A 16,108-nucleotide genomic window follows, 5' to 3' on the forward strand; every position below is an offset into this window, starting at 1 on the left:
GATGCAGCCCCGGGGGAGTGCGGCCCAGGACCCAGTCGGAGGGAGCCGGCACCTGTCGGCCTCACGGGTCCTCGCCCGGAGAAGCAGCGGTCGGAAGGGGGGTGCAGGATGCAGGGACCTGGGGGCAGGAGGGACAGAGACACACAGACCCAGACACCAGGACAGCAGACAAGGGACGGGGCGGGGACGTATGGGGAAGGCAGCGTGAGGGGCACGTGTGGGCGAGAAGCTTCTCTCGGAACACCACGGACACCCACCCCTACAGCAGCGCGAAGGGTCTCATCTTGCCCGGTGACGGGCGGTCTCCTACCCTGCACCCCGCTCTCAGGACCGGCCGCCCGTGCTCTTCAAGGTTCTGGGTCTCGCTGGGGTGGCCCTGAGCCCGTCAGCGGGTACAGGCGTGGTGAGGAGCTTCCTGGCCGGAAGGCGGCCGCTGCATGGTCACGCCAGGTGAAGGGGCGCCCAACAAAGGGGCACTGGCAGAGCAGCTGAGTTTTCTGGCATCAAAGTTAATCTTCCCTCCCTAATGTCCCGTTTTGGTGCTGACTTTAAGCTGCTAACCTGCCGGGCACCTGTGCCTTTCCCACGGAGTCGAAGGTGGGGGTCGTCCTCCCCGAGGGCATCTGAGCACCCCCGGAGCATGGCCGCTGACCAACAAGTTAACATTCCCGAGTGCAAATGCCCCCTTTCTAATAAGATCTCTCTGCAGACCCCAACTACTCTGGAGCTGTTCTGGCTGCACAGACAGAAATACGTGAGTAGGTCGCAGAAGTCTCACAGCCACCACGTGACTGTCCCGGTGTGACAAGGGCGGTTACCTATGGACGCGAAGAAGATGATAACCAGGAAGTCGCGGATGGGCTCAATGTAAGCCACGACCTCCTCGGTGACCATGTGGCCTTGGGAAGAGATGAGTGCGCCGGCCAGGAAGCAGCCCAGCTCCATGGAGACGTCCAGCAGCTCCGTGACCTGGGGGAGACGGAAGGGCCACATGTCACTCACAGCCAGGGGTGGGTTCACGCCCAAAGGCCGGTGTGTCGTCACAGCAGAGGCTCATCTTGAAGTCCCCAGAGGGGCCTCTGTGGGGGTGAGCGGAGACACACAGAGAAGTGAATGTGAGCTGAATCTGCCGTATACAGAAACAAATTAAAATAGTTCAAGTAATCATTCAAATTTTTGAATGACAATATTTTTGAAAGTTTATTTTAAATATTTGTGACAGATTTTTTTATCCTGACTCTGACTACCCAACTATGCCAAGAAAACACGTTCACGTAAACCGTCGCGTCTCCAGCCAAGGGCACGTGGAGGGCAGTGTGGCCAGTGAAGCCCGAGGGCACAGGACCCCAGACGGGGGCGCCCGCATGTCCAGCGGCCGGGCCGCCGCCCAGGTCTGGGTTCCAGGGCTCCTGGTGACAGCCGTCATATGCAAAGCTTCGGGTGCGCTCCTTTGCAAGGCGATCCCGAGGCAAAACGGCCTGAAAGCAGCCGCGGCGTCTTCCTCTGCGGAAGCGAAGCCACACACAGAGGCCGGCAGCCAGCAGAGAGGAGCGGGAGAGAAACTCGCTCCGCAACCACGCCCGGGGCGAGCCCCACAACAGAACGCACGACCTCACACCAAACACCACGGAGCCCGAGAAACCTGCGCAGGAGCGACCGCGCACGGGGCGCTCACGGGCCACGGCTCGCAGGCCGGTGCCCGGCCTCTCCCTGCACCTGCACCCCTGCAGCAGCGGCTCAGCCGAGCGGACTGAGACCTCGCGGCTGCTGGAGAGCCCCCGAGAGCCTGGGGAGCCGGGCCGCAGGCGGGGCAAGTGGAGAGTCAGACACGTACAGGTGGACCTGCACGCCTGTGCTCACTCACACTCACACTCACACGTCCCTTCACACGAGCACACGTACAACCACACACTCGTACACACGTGTGCCCACACTCATGCCCCTGTGCTCACACCCACGCACTCACACGCCTCTTGGCTTCTGACAAGGTGACCTGCGCCCCAGTGCGGCGTGGACAGCCACACGCAGCACCAGACGTCACACACGGCCCCGCACCCCATGTGCCCCGGCCCCCCGACGGCCGCGGCTCTCCGGCGCGCAGCAGAGCAGCACAGCAGGCCGTCCTGCAGGAGACACGGCCTCCGACCCGGGAAGACACAACCTGCGGGGGGCCGCCGAGCGCCATCCGTCCGCCACCTGGAGCTTGGAGCGTAGGAAAACCAAGAACTTCCGTTTATTAAAAATGCTACCAAGAGAGCGGACAGGACAGTCACGGACGAGAAGGTTCTAAGCAAACACACGGGACAGAGAATTTGGGCCATAAAGGAGCAGAGTGCGGAAACCCAGAGCGCCCCCTCAGAGCAGGGACGCACGGGTGAGTCCGCGTGCGCAGAAAGCAGGAGCGCGGTCACTGGGCCCGGGGGGAGGGGCGAGCCTGGGGGAGTCAGGGTTTTGGGGAGCAATGACAGAAATGTTCAGACAGCGCTGACCGGCGCATGGTGCTGTCAACATGCGGAAAACTTGTACACGTCCATTAAAAGGGCTAAAGTGGCTGATTCTGTTATATGTACTTTTAGTACAAAATAGCAAAGACAAAAAGTTTCCCAGAATATGTTAAAAATTCCTACAAATGAGTAAGAGAAACAGCCAATGCAACAGAAAACAACCCGAGGCTTCTGACGGGCCGGCCCCGGGGGGGGCGTCCACCAGCTCAGGAGGGACATGGAGTCAAAGCCTTGAGGAGACACCGCACGGGTGCAGGGGGGTGCGGAGACCCTGACCGCTCCGCGGCGCGGGGGTGGACACAGCGCGACCCTGGCGGCCTGGCGCCCACCTCAGCACCAGCAAGCCGACACCCACATGCCCAGCCGGGAGCACGCCAAGGGGAGCCGTCAACGGGAACCAAGCCCAACAGCCAACGGCAGAGGAGGGGCTGTGTCGCACTATCTCAGGGCAACGAGGGTGTCTGAGCTGTAAGACCATCTCATGAGCGAGCCGGCCGGCACTGGACGCGCGGGGGGACCCGAGCAGCTTCTCAGGAGGAAAGCAGCGGAACCTGCGCAGCCCCTGGGAAGACAGACGGAAGTCGTCCGGGCAACACGGCTTTGCCGGATGTCATTGTCAAGAAGAAAAATTCTCCAGAATGGACAAAGCAATGTGAGAAAATGAAACACGTCACGCATGTGAGCAGAAGCGAATCTTAAGACTTCTGCCAAGATTATAAAATACGAGTAGACGATTAAATCATACACGAGGAAACAGATTTTGCTGAAGTCCTTTAAATTAAAATTAACCTTTTAAAACTAACCTTTTAGTTTTGAGGAAAGTGTCGATTCACCTGCAGGGTGAGAAACCGTCCAAGGAGATCTCACACACCCCTTGCCCGGGCCCCCCAGTGGTGGCGTCTTCCTCATCAGGGCACGAGATCACAGCCAGGCTACGGACGCAACACGGCGCTGACACGCGCAAGGGTCCGTGACCAGGGTCCTCCCCCACCCTCTCCTGGCAACCGGCAAGCTTCCCCCCATTTCTGAAGTTCTGTCATCGTAAACATCACATGAGTGGAATTACACAGTACGTGACCTCAGGGCTGGCTTTTCCTGCTCGCGATAATTCCCTGGAGACTCATGCACCAGCTGCTTCAGACCTGGGCAGTCCTCTTGGTGCAGCCGGACCCCAGCTGGTGGAACCGGGCACCTGCTGGTGGACCGGGGGGGTCTGGCTGCTGTGAAACAGCCGCTGCGCACATTCCCAGCTGAGTTTCTGCGTGAACCCGGTGGGGAGGGCAGCTGCGGGGCTGCAGGCGCCCCCAGCGCCGTGGACCGTCTGCGGGGCTCTGACAGCCTCTACCCGTTCTCTCACTAGGAGCATATCCTTTAAGTAAGAACGCTGCTTCTAAAATGAACCTATTTTTTTTTTCAAACTTTCACATTATGGCAAAAGAAGCTACACTGCTGACCAGCTTTGTCATCATCGGATAGGACTAAAAACTGTTCTAAACGGTTAATCCGATTTCGGACACAGCTGTCCGAAAGTCTGGGACAGTGTAACGCGGGTGATGCCGGCAGTCCACGCGGCTGTCGAAGCCAGGCCGACCTCCTGCAGTCCCACACCTGAGGAGCCCTTTCCACCAAGTGCCTAATGAACGGGGGCACCTGGGACGTTCAGTCCGCTGCTCAGGTCACGACCTCAGGGTCCTGGGATCGAGTCCCGCGTCAGGCTCCCTGCCCTCTGCTCCTCCCCGACTCATTCTGTCTCAAAAATAAAATCTTGAAAAGTATGGGAGCAAACAGGTCTAGCTCGTTGTATGACTACTGAGGGAGAGGAATGACTGTGCACACAAGAAAAATACGGCCACGCGGTTTCAAATATTTCAAGTACATTAAAAAGATAAAGAACTGATCATAAGCTTTCAAGTCCGTATGTAAATAACAGGTATTTGAGAATTACCATTAACATTAAAAAGATGAAAGCAGAGATTCCTAAGATAAGGATTTCTTTGTTCCCTTTGCCTTCCACATGCAGTTTCCGATAATACGGTCCAATGAGGTAAGTCTTTACAACAAGACACAGAAGACAAGCGGCAGCCAGCGAGAAGAGGATCTGACCCACCAAAGCCAGGATCCGCAGAGTCTCCATGACAACGCTAGGAGAGAAGAAAGGGGTGTTACTTCACCTCCGGAACACCCTCCCTGACACCCGATAAAATGGTTCCCCTCGTTTTTCCTTGATGTTACAAAACAAACTTCCCAAATCATTTTTATTTCCGAATACTAAAAACCTACCAATCCCATTAATTCTAAACAACTTGGTTCAAATTAATTCTTTGAATCAGATATGCAAGCACGACTGTTTTACCATCAACTTTGAAGCAAATATGTGTTATGGGGCATGAGGACTCCTGACCGCAGCTCACACAGCTCCGTGACTGGGGACAGAACTCCTCAGCAGGAACTAACCCCCACTCGAAATTCCTCCCGGGGCGACCGTCAGCCTGCAGGCTCAGCCCTCGAGGTCCAGCCACAGGACCCCAGCGACCTGCCGCCCAACAGCCCCTTGCGGCCAAGCCAGAACCCTGAATTTCCTGTCTGTTACTTCGTCGCAGAGAACAGGATTCGGGGCTGAGCTCCTATTAGAAGACGTATTTACTTCTCGGAATGTATTCTAGATCTCAGTCAAAAAACTCCGAGGAAAGGCACTACGGCGTGTTTATTTTTACAAGGAGAATGCGTATTTTTAACTTAATTAAATTTATTTTTGAGAACCTGGTTCGTTGCATTTATGAAACGATTTAGTCTAAAATCCTGGTTCAGAGGTTCTCAGTGGAAGAACACCAATCTGACTACCAGGCGGGGATTCACCGCTAGTCGAAGCTTACACTCGCAGCCACGGACACGAGCGTCAAGTCGCACACGACCGTCTCGTGGGGCAAGGAGCCCCAGCCGGGCTGGAGCGCCGTCCCGGTGGAAGGCTGCTGGCGGGTTCCCACGAGGGAGGCCAGCGTAGGGCCGGCGGGCTGAGCCCTGGCAGCCCGCACACAATGCACATTCTGTTTCCAAGGGACCCCGACCATATCGGAGTCCAGAAGCCGAACACCCCGACAAACTCAGGCGAGGTGAAGTCACACACAGCCTGCCTGCTCCGTGACCACGGTGGACTCCAACCAGAAACCAGAAAGACAAGGAGAACAGGCGGCGTCGGCATCGGACTTCTACATGAGGCCGGTCGGAGGAGATGCTCTCCGGGGACGGAGCCCAAGGGGGACAGAACTGCAGTGAGTCACAGTGCAAGACCCGCGGCTGCCACGAGCCGCACGGAAAACCCGCAGCGCCGGTAGGGCAGAGGAGAGAAACGGTTCAAGTCGGTCACCGAGGTCTCAGCACGAGAACCCGGCAACAACCGCGAAATAACCAACCGCAGTGAGGGGCACGAAGAGGAAGAAGAGGGTAGAAACCGGCGGGATGAGAGCCGGAAAAGCAGCGGCAGGAGGCGGCCGTCGGGGGCGGCGGAGGGCGGGTCCGCACGCAGCCTGCAGGCGCCGACGGGTGACCGGGGCCCGCCGGTCCGAGGACACGGCCCGACCGCCCCAGCGGCACGAAGCAACCGAATCCGTCATTTAGGGAAAATCCCCGCAAAGATGCGCACAGGCTTCCGCAGGGAACCCGCAACCGCGCCCGAAGCGCTACCGCGGGACTCGGGGGGGACACGCCGCGGCCGCCCGGGGTCCAGGGCTCGGCCGCGCGGCCCCTCGACGGCGCCCGCGGCGGGGAACGTCCGCACAGCCCGGCCGGCGGCCCCCGGAGCCGAGACGCGGGACGCGCTCCCGAGACCGCCCGCCGCGGGACCCCCGCGGCCGACGCACCCCGAGTCCGCGCCGCGGCCCGAAGCGGGGCAGGAACGCGTCCCGCGGAAGCAGCGGAGGACGGCGAGGGCCCTGCCTGCGGGTCCATCTCCGCCGCGCGCCCTCCGCGCGCCCCGCGGCGACTGTACGGGCCGGACGGACGGGAGGACCCGGCGACTCGGGACCCGCGGAGACGCGAACCCGGAGCCACCGCGGGGCGTGCACGCGCACGGACATGCCCACACGTGCACGCGCACGGACACGCCCACACGGGCGCGCTCGCGCACCAGCCCCTCCCGCAGGCCGCCCCCCACACCCCCGTCCCGGTCCTCGGCTAAGCGCGCTTCTCCCGTGACCCGCCGGCCCCGGGCCGCTCTGCCAGGCGCGCCCCCGCCCGCACGTTCCCGACGACAGCAGCGCGGGCGCGGGCGCGGGCGGTCCGGCGGGCGGCGGGGCCGGGGTCGGGCTGCGGGGCCGGGGTCGGGCTGCGGGGCCGGGCGGTCCGGCGGGCGGTGGGGCCGGGGTCGGGCTGCGGGGCCGGGGTCGGGCGGCGGGGCCGGGGCCGGGGCCGGGGTGGGGCGGCGCGGCGCACCTGGAGTGGGAGCCGGCTCCGGCCTGGATGAGGGTGGGCATGCCGGCGATGAACAGCCCCAGCTGCACGTCCTGCACCACGAGCATCCCGAGCAGCACCGCGCCGTAGTCCGCGTCGCCTGCCGGACGGAAAGCCAGCGGGAGCACAGGGTTAGAGCTTAGGGCCCGAGGGGAACAAGCACCGCGCCGCCCTCCAGGAGTCCGACCCGTCATGCCTGCGCAGGACTTCGGGATCTCCCGGACAGCAAACACGGAAACGTCTTACCGACTTGTTGCGGAGGAACCTCCACTTGACAGGAACCACCTTCCACTTACATAGTAACAGAGAAAACCATCGCACGAGGACGGCGTGGACACAGGAATGGGACGGGCCCGGATGGCCAAGGTCACTCTGCGTCCCCAGAGCTCGGGCTTCTAAAAAACGCCTTTTTAGTAGAAGTTTTGCAAGGTTCGATGTGTTCAGTCTATCGACATTCTTTCTTTTGGATTCTGCATCTCGAGTTCAGCAATCCTTTCCACCCTGAGGTCACAGGGCAGCAGCTCTGAAGTTCTGCCCTGCACCTTGAGGGGTTAAACCCACATCAAGCTGGTCTGGTGTTCGGCTCCAGGGAGGGCTCTGATTCCCTTCGTCCTTGCGCACAACGAACTCCCACCCACCCAGCCGCCCACACGCTCCCCGCGCATGTGCGGTCTGGCTGCCCATCCCCTCCTGCCCCATCTGGCCTGGGCACAGGGAGCTGCCCGAGTGCAGGGACAGGACCTCAGGGACTGCCATCCTCTGCACAAGCCCCACACTTCAAATTAGTATTGGCTATTCTTGGCCTTTGCTCTTAATAAATAAACTGTAGGCTCAGCTCACCAAGTTTCAGAAAAAACCTGCCAGATTTGTACTGAGGTCGATGGGAGTTTATAAATTTGGGAGTAGCAACGTCTTTATGTATTAAGTCTTCTCATCATGAGCACAGGCTCTCTCTTCAGTAACATTTAGTACTTTTGTCCTCAAAGGTCACACACACATCTTTTCAGAGACTTATTCCCAAGTTATTTTTCGTGGCCATTGTAAGTCAAAGCTTTTCTTCCCCCAAATGACATTTTCTACGGGCCCTGCAGGTACTGCGCGTTAGCCTGTGAGCTTAATTATAAACATCCACAAAGCCCAAGTCTGTCGGTATGTCCACCCACCTCCCAAACCTGCAACCCTGGCAGCACCCCCGTTCCCACAGCTCAGAGCTCCAGGCCTTCTACAAGGTGAGAAAGCCTGCCTCCTGACAGCCCCTACATAAAACAGAGGGGGCACGCTCTGGGGGAGGCGAACGAAATCTGCGAGCCCGGAAACACGCGGGACTGTGCTCCTCTGCCCTCCTTGCCCGGTGCTCAGTGCAGGGAGGGACGGGCCGCCACGCCCTGGAGCCTGTGCGTGTCTGACGACGACTTCCCTGCCACCGGCTCCTCGGTGACAGCTCTGAGGGCATGACCACCGGGCGTGGAGGAGGTGTGCGGGTCACCTGTGTTCTTGGGCAGGCGTCAAGCCCTCCCCCTTGGTCCCTGGAGCTCTGCTGTTGTACTGGAACGTGCCGAGAGCACATTTATCCTCCTGTTTCCTGCTCGGTTCTGGAGCGCGACGTTCAAGCTCCCACAGCTGTCCAAGTCTGAACGCTGACGGCGGTTTCCTCCTCTCTGTGCTTCCTGGACCACTACCGGATCCATCCTGAGCCTCTTAGCGCTTCTCCCCGCCTCATCTCGTGGCTTTCTTTTCTATGTCTTCTGTCCACACTGTGTCCTGTCTTTGTGCGAACTGAATAGATGCGACTCCTTCCCTTAGGTCTGCCTCCGGCATGCTCAGCTTACAGGGTTAGGAGACCTGACCGCATCCTGACTCCGGCTGTCACGGGTCTCTCCCGGCTGGCGACGGCCTCACACACACCGGCACCCGGCGCGTGGGCCCTGATCAAGTTGTTTTCATCCTCCGACTTCACCGCTGTCACGTGAGTCTTGTGAGGGCTGGTCCTAATCACGGGGCTATGGGGACACTGGGGCCTCTGCAGACAAGACCACCAACTAGTCCAGTTCCAAGCCAGGAGGCTGTGCCATGACCCGCTGGCTCACGAAGCAGCAGCAGACACGGGACTATGCATGTTTCCCAGCCTCCGGTGGGAAAACCCCCGGCGTCAGGCAGCGGGGTGCTGTGTGTGGCCGCAGGTGACCAGGAGCCCGTAGCCCCCAACCAATTCCGTGTACGGTGAGGCGGGTCTTACCAGAGAAGCCAGCCCCACAGCTCTGGTTTTCCCTTTTCTTATTTCCCTCTCACTGCTGTGTTGGTGCAGGCACATATCGGTGTAAAGTTACTAGCACGTTTTAACTATTTTTTTTTTTTTTTACTTTTACAAAACAAAACCAGTGAACGTCACGGTAACGAGTTCACATGATGTACAAAATGGCGGTGCGGTTGAAGCCGGGCTGTGCCGCCGTGAGACAAGCTGGAACGTTCATCCCTCCGCTTCTGGGCCGGTCTGGCCTCACCACATCCAGTAACCATCAGAGGCCAGTGTCTCACGCACGGAGCCGAAGCTGGTGCCTTCGGCCACCACTGTCACAGAAACACGTGAGCCCCGAGGCCCAGCAGGACGAGCACGAGGCATGATGTCCGAGAGCCACTGTCTCAGGCCGCAGGTCCCAGACATGTGTGGTGACCCCACACGAGCGCAGCACTGACCCGGCGTGGGTTCAGCTCGGCTGCGGCACGCTCACCTCCTAAGCCACTGATTTTCATTTTCCGACATGGATTTGTTTCTCTTAACCGTGGTCCTCAGACTATCCTAAATGGACAAGCACGGAAATGCCGCTTTCTCAGTCCAGTGGAGACTGGAAACACTGAACACCATGACTGCCAGGAGCGCCCCTCGACAGGGCAGAGCTAGGACTCTAGGCCTATGAGCTAGGCCTTCGGAGTGAATCCGAGGCAACGACCCACCGGGTGCTCCAACGCATACTTACAGCCCGGCCCCACCTACCTTCTTTCTCACCCCGGGCACTGCCCATGAGGAATCGGGACACCAGCGGTGTGCTGGACAAGGACAAGCAAGTCGAGACGAAGACGCTCTGGGTGGGTCTGATCTGCAGCAGGTGTCCCCAGAACAAGCCAAACGCAATCATCAACAGCGTCATGTAACACGGTCCTTGGAAGGCGATCTTCCACACCTGGAAGAGAACACGTCCGTTCACACACGTTTAGTGACGACGTGCGGAGCACACACGCGCTGCCTGGCCACGGGCCTCGGCTGTTCAGGGAGGGGCTCTGCCCTAAACACGTCATCAGCCCAATACCCAAAGTCACGATCTGAACACAGTAAAAACACTGGCCACTCCTGTCGGCTTCCCGACTGCTCAGTGCTGTCACAGGGACGAAACACACGCCTCGCTCCGTGTGATACGTGTCTGGGCACATATCACTAACCCTCTCAGCGCGTCGCCACGTGGACAGCACCACCCCCCCCTCCCTGCACGGAAACACAAGTCCCATGGAAGCCAGCTCGGCTCAGTACCCCAACACTGACGAGTACCTCGGTGTTCCCCTAGCGCTGTTAGACATGATGGAAACTGTGGGAGAAATCAGGTTTGAGTCAAACTCTCTCGGGTTTTCAGCTGCGTGGAGGAGACACAGTAGTAAAGGCGATCTGACATTGATACCAGCAGGAACGGTAAATACTGACAAAAGTCATCATCCTGAAACCCATCCTATCCTACTGGACAGCACCTGCTCATTTTCTTCTCGCCCCACACCCTCTCAAGCCCTCCCGCACCCAGGCCCTCAGGCAAGGGCACAAGGGGGCCCGGAAAAGGGGCAGAGGAGCTCAGCACAGAGGCTCTGAAGCCAACGCCCGAGACCCCACGGGCCGGCCAGCCTCGTCTATGTGAACACACTGTTCCCCTTTTGGGGATCTGAAGGATGTGGCCTTGTCCTCCGCTGCTCTGCTTCCTGACAAGAAGCCGCACTTCCCTCAAAATCACACCATCTCTGGGGATCAGCGCAGCCGGGAGGCTCTTCCTGAGGCTGGGCACGGACCTCCTACCACGGCTCTTCCCACGGCCGCAACCGGCAGCCTGCTTGTCCGCCACAGATTCCAACTTCCCGAACGAACTGTAAGAGCCTCCTGGCACCGTGGAGCCCAAGTCAAATGGTGGGAGACTGATGGAGGCAAAAGAACTGGGCTTCAGCCCTGAACACAGAGCCGGTCAGCTCTCTGCCACGTGGCTCTGGCCCGCCCAGAGAACGCTTAGCCCCTGAGGCTGCCTCTCCAAGGTCCGGACGCCACACTCCCTACTTATCCTGCCCCTGGCAGTGGTGATCGCTGTCCTGGCTAATGGCCTCCCAGCAGCTCCCCCCCCCCGGTCACAGCCAGGAGCGGTGGGACGGCCCGGGTGCACCTGCAGAGCTAGCCACAGCTCCTGGGGAGGCTGGCGTGCTGGACTGTAAGATTTCCAAGTTGTTGTTTTTTTTAAATATTGTATTTATTTGAGAGAGACGGAGCTAGCGAGAGACAGCATGAGTGGGGGCGAGGGGGAGAAGCAGACTCCCCACCGAGCAGGGAACCCAACGCGGGACTCCATCTCACGACCCTGGGATCACGCCCTGAGCCGAAGGCAGCCGCTTCACCAATGGAGCCCCCCAGGCGCCCCAGCGCTCCCAGTTTCAGGCAGCCCCCCCGTAAGTGGCGGGGATATTCCTGCCTGCAGTGGAGCCCGGAGCTTAGGCTTGACTCTGTCCCGGCCAGCCAGCTGGCTGCGCACCCGGGGGAGGGAATCGTCTCTACCCTGCATCGTCCGTCTGCAGACAAAGGCTGGGCTGATGATTTCTGAGGTCACTACCACACTTTAGTCCGGAGGATGGGTATCCGTCTGCCCCAGAAGCACGGTGAGCAGGGGACTGTGGGAAATGTGGGCAGTGCCCGCAGAGGACTCCTGCTCCACACAGAACATCTGGACCACCCTGCGCTCCCACAAACACAGGCCCTCAGGCCACACATATCAGAGCTGGCGACCACGCAGGGTCCCCAGGCGACTCCCCGCACATCTGCACCGCAGACACACACCCCCTCGAGCTCCGTTTTCATGTCTCTGTCCACAACCCACACATGCTTCTGAAATCCCAAGAGAGGAGGCCCACAAAGCAGGGCCACACAGCTGTGCACACGGCCTCACACTCAGCAGCCACCAGCGTCTGGAACAAGGGTCTACCGAGGGGACAGATACGGAGGAAACAGGGAGAAGACGCGGCTCGCACACCGAGACGGAACGGCCGGCGTGGGAGACAGGTGGGGAGCAGCCCGCTGAAGGCCGAGCCAGCGGGAAGGGAGCCAGGACACGGCCAGGCAGGGACGCAGACACCTGACTGGCCACGCGGTCAGGAGACAAAGACCGCAGCTTTGCTCAGCGACAACCACGAAGACGTTCCCAGGCCTCGGTGCTTGCAACAGCTTCTAATCAGACTTTCAGGTGGTTTCACAGGAGACCTAAGGGGGCCTTCCAGCAATTCTTTCAAAAACCTACTGAACGATTTCGCACCCTGACAGGGCACTTGGGTGACCTGAGACGTGCTGGCTACCTCAGGCTGCCCTGGAGCTACGCCCATGACTTCCTCTGCAGAACAGGAAAGGCAAACAAACGGGTCACTTGACAGCGTCCTTTACTAGGCAGAGAGAAACCTGCAAGCCCGCTGCGGGCGGCCGCCAAGCGGGGCTCCGTGTGAGAGAGCCCTGGCTGCCCCCAGACAAGGTCCCCACACAGGGGCCGGGCCCGTCCACGTGCCCTCCCACTTCTCACACCACATCCCACGACGACCGGACGCTCCCACCTCTTCCACCGGAGCCCTCCCCGGGGTGCCCGGCCCAGTGCGATAGTAAACCCGGCGCGCTGCAGGCCAGCCACGCTGCCGAGGGCGTGCGGCTCCGGGCTGCACCCAGCCATGTCCGCGTGCCGCCGCAGGCGGCTAACAGCAGACGCTATCGTGGTGAAAGCCAGAAACTAAGAAAACGGAGAGCCCGAACAAACGAATCTTTCAAACCCCTGACCGCGCAGGAGGACACTGAAGTCCAAGGCACGTGGTCCTGCGCGGAGACGGCCAGGCTCCGCCCCTCTGTCCCAAACCTCCGGAACCACACTGTTCGCCACCAGCTGCTCTCGACCGCACACCCGGAGCCGCAGAAGCCACGCGAGTGCCGAGCGGGACGGCCGCGAGGAGACCCTTCCTGCCCACAGAACCCCGGCTCCCTGCAGACCCAGCCGGTCCCCGCCAGGCCGCGGCCACACGACACACCCGTCAATACAGCGGCGGCGGGGTGGGGGGGGGGACGTGCCACTGTCCTCCCAGCACCGCATCTGGGACGTCCGCTGCGCAGGTCAAGCCAGAAGCACACAGACACGAGACACCCGGAGAAAGCGCTACCGTGACCCGGAGCAGGCCGCGAGAAGGCGCGTCTCGAGAAGCACATTAGAGGAAGCGACCGGAGGACGGGCCAGCGGAGCTTTCCCCAGGGAAAACAAGACAGCGGAGAAACGAGAGGTCACAGAGGGACAGGATGAACCAAGGCTGACACGTGAACGCATGTTCCTTTGTTACCGACAACGCTCAACCCGTCTCCCGGCGACACACGTGGAAGCACACATGGAAGCGTGGCCACTGCACCCGCTGCTGCTTGTCTTTCACAGAAACGCCACAATGTGGAGCCTGACACCTCGTGTGGGTTCACGTTTCCAAAAACTTGTGCTTGAATCTTTCCCTTGGACGGAGAGGCAGCATTTCCACCAGCACGTTAAGGCTCATCAGTCACCCTGCTGGGCCCGCCTGGCATGGATGGGGTCCTCGGGCACCGCAGCGGCCTGCCGGCCCCTCTGTCCCCTCCCTCCGTAGCAGGCTGCTTTCTTCCTGTGCGAGGGAGGAGCTTCTCATTAGCTGCCTTCCCCTCTCCGTCCTGGCGGCCCCGGAGCTCAGGGCCAACGCGCTTCCCGGTTTTCACGTTTCCACACACGCCCAGTCCCAGTGGCGACCGGCCTTACAGGTACTGGCACTTTCCAGGGACAGAACGACAGAATCACAGTTTGCCACTCGTTTAGGAATTGAAGACCTTCTTCTAGGGTCACACACTGAACATCTGATGCTTGTGGCAGTTCAGCCTCGAGCAGTGTCTGACCTTTTTGGAAGGACCCCATTATGTGATCTCAAACACGTCACTTCTCAGGCTGTTTATGAAATCAGCCAAACGGAAGCTAACTTTTTTTTTTAAGATTTTATTTCTTTATTTGACAAACAGAGATCACAAGTAGGCAGAGGCAGGCAGAGAGAGAGGAGGAAGCAGGCTCCCCATTGAGCAGAGAGCCCGATGCAGGGCTTGATCCCAGGACCCTGAGACCATGACCTGAGCCGAAGGCAGCGGCTTAACCCACTGAGCCACCCAGGCGCCCCACAGAAGCTAATTTTTATGCATTTAATTTTCACCTCTTCTAGCATTTTTTATCTTTCTAAATAGTATCAAACTAAAACCTACCCTAAAATGTTTAATTTCAGGGGCGCCCAGGTAAATCAGTTGGCCAAGCATCTGCCTTCGGCTTGGGTCAGGATCGCAGGGTCCTGGGATCCAGCCCCCTCTCGGGCTCTCTGCTCAACCTGCTTCTCCCTCTCCCTGGGTTGCTCCCCTGCTTGTGACCTTTCTCTCTGTGTGTCAAAATAAAATAAATAAAGTCTCTAAAAAAGAGTTTAATTTGCTAACCCAATCATGAACCCACACTGAAAGGCAACAAACTGAAACCGTACGAGGATTAAATTGGGGGCAACGTCACAGCCTGATGAAGCCATTACCTTTCTCAGCCTTTCCGGGGAGAACTCCAGGCCAACGAGGAACAGAGTAAAGAACACACCGACCTCTCCCAAGGTCTCCACCTGCACAACAGACTGCAAACACAATGGTAAAACCACACAATCTGATGTATTTCACATGGGAAGTATGCGTCATAGAATAAGCTGATGCTAACATAGCCAGTGGGACCACCCCTACAAAGCACAGGGTGTTTTTTATTTTTATTTATTTTTTTAAGATTTTATTTATTTGACAGAGAGAGAAAGCAGGCAGAGAGAGAGGAGGAAGCAGGCTCCCGGCTGAGCAGAGAGCCTGATGTGGGGCTCGATCCCAGGACCCTGAGATCATGACCTGAGCCGAAGAGGCTTTAACCCACTGAGCCACCCAGGTGCCCCACACAGCACGTGTTTTAAACCGACTTTGAGTGTGGTCCGCGCCCGAGATGACCTGACCTTCCTGACTGCACTGTTCTTTTCCATTTCCTCGACTAGGGAAAGACTCGTATCTTTCTTCCTAAGAACTGGCTCACGAATCCCGTTTCCAGGCTCAGGAGCCGCGGCTGCTCTCTCCATTTCTGCCTGCGCTCTCCCCGGAGGGGGGCGCGGCACCGAGCCCCAAGGGCCTGCTCTCACGCGCCTCTGCACACGACTACGTGGCCTTACTTTCCCCGGGGCGCCCCAGCTGGCCACGTCCCACAGGTCTGGAGATACCGTGTTCCTGTGTTCCGTGTCTGTTCTGGTTTTCCATCTGCGATTTGCTTTCTAGGCCGACACGTGGCAGCCGAGAAGGTCTTCCTCCCTGCTCTGCTCGACACCACCTACATCCCTTACACCGGTGGTTGCCGGTGGAGCCACGAACCGGACGTCTGAAAGCAAAGCACAGGCCTCCCCGCGTCCACACGCACCCTGAGCCGCTGCACAAGGACGCGCACACCACGCCTCCGCCAGCCACGGACAGGACGCGCCCCACCCTCTCTTCCGCTGCCGTCTCTCTGCCTTCTCTTCAACCTTCTTACTCAGTTTCACCGAATCCTGCTTATGGTGCATTTTTCCTGACACCACCAGAAACTTGTATCTTTCGGTAGGGAAGCTGATTTCACTTCTACTCATCGTGGTAACAGATTTCCACTCCCACTCCTGTGTCTTCCGGCTTTTCCTTACTGCTTTTACTTTTCCTCCCTTTTTAAAACAAAGCTGTAACCTATGGCTTCAGACTAACACACTTAAACCGGTTCTTCTACCCATAACGAGCACAAGCTTATCAACTTCCTACTAGGAAAAGACAAATACTCGGCACCATCACACTTCTTCCGTGAACCGCCTCCCAC

At 59.0% G+C, this 16,108-nt stretch overlaps 1 protein-coding gene across 5 annotated transcripts in view; it reads right to left on the minus strand.

Moving 5' to 3' along the window:
• Positions 1-16,108, minus strand: part of TMCO3 (transmembrane and coiled-coil domains 3) — a 34,506-nt gene that overhangs the window by 6,901 nt on the left and 11,497 nt on the right. For 4 of the 5 annotated variants that reach the window (XM_032314236.1, XM_032314235.1, XM_032314232.1 and 1 more), the window contains 5 exons: positions 14,784-14,876; positions 9,943-10,129; positions 6,933-7,050; positions 4,450-4,645; positions 819-969 (listed from right to left, as the gene is read on the minus strand). In XM_032314236.1, coding sequence (XP_032170127.1) covers positions 819-969; positions 4,450-4,645; positions 6,933-7,050; positions 9,943-10,129; positions 14,784-14,876 — 745 coding nt within the window. The remainder of the gene's footprint in view (positions 1-818; positions 970-4,449; positions 4,646-6,932; positions 7,051-9,942; positions 10,130-14,783; positions 14,877-16,108) is intronic. The other variant, XM_032314234.1, reaches the window with a different exon arrangement.

The sequence above is a fragment of the Mustela erminea genome, chromosome 15 (assembly GCF_009829155.1).
Source record: "Mustela erminea isolate mMusErm1 chromosome 15, mMusErm1.Pri, whole genome shotgun sequence".
Lineage (NCBI taxonomy): Eukaryota > Metazoa > Chordata > Mammalia > Carnivora > Mustelidae > Mustela > Mustela erminea.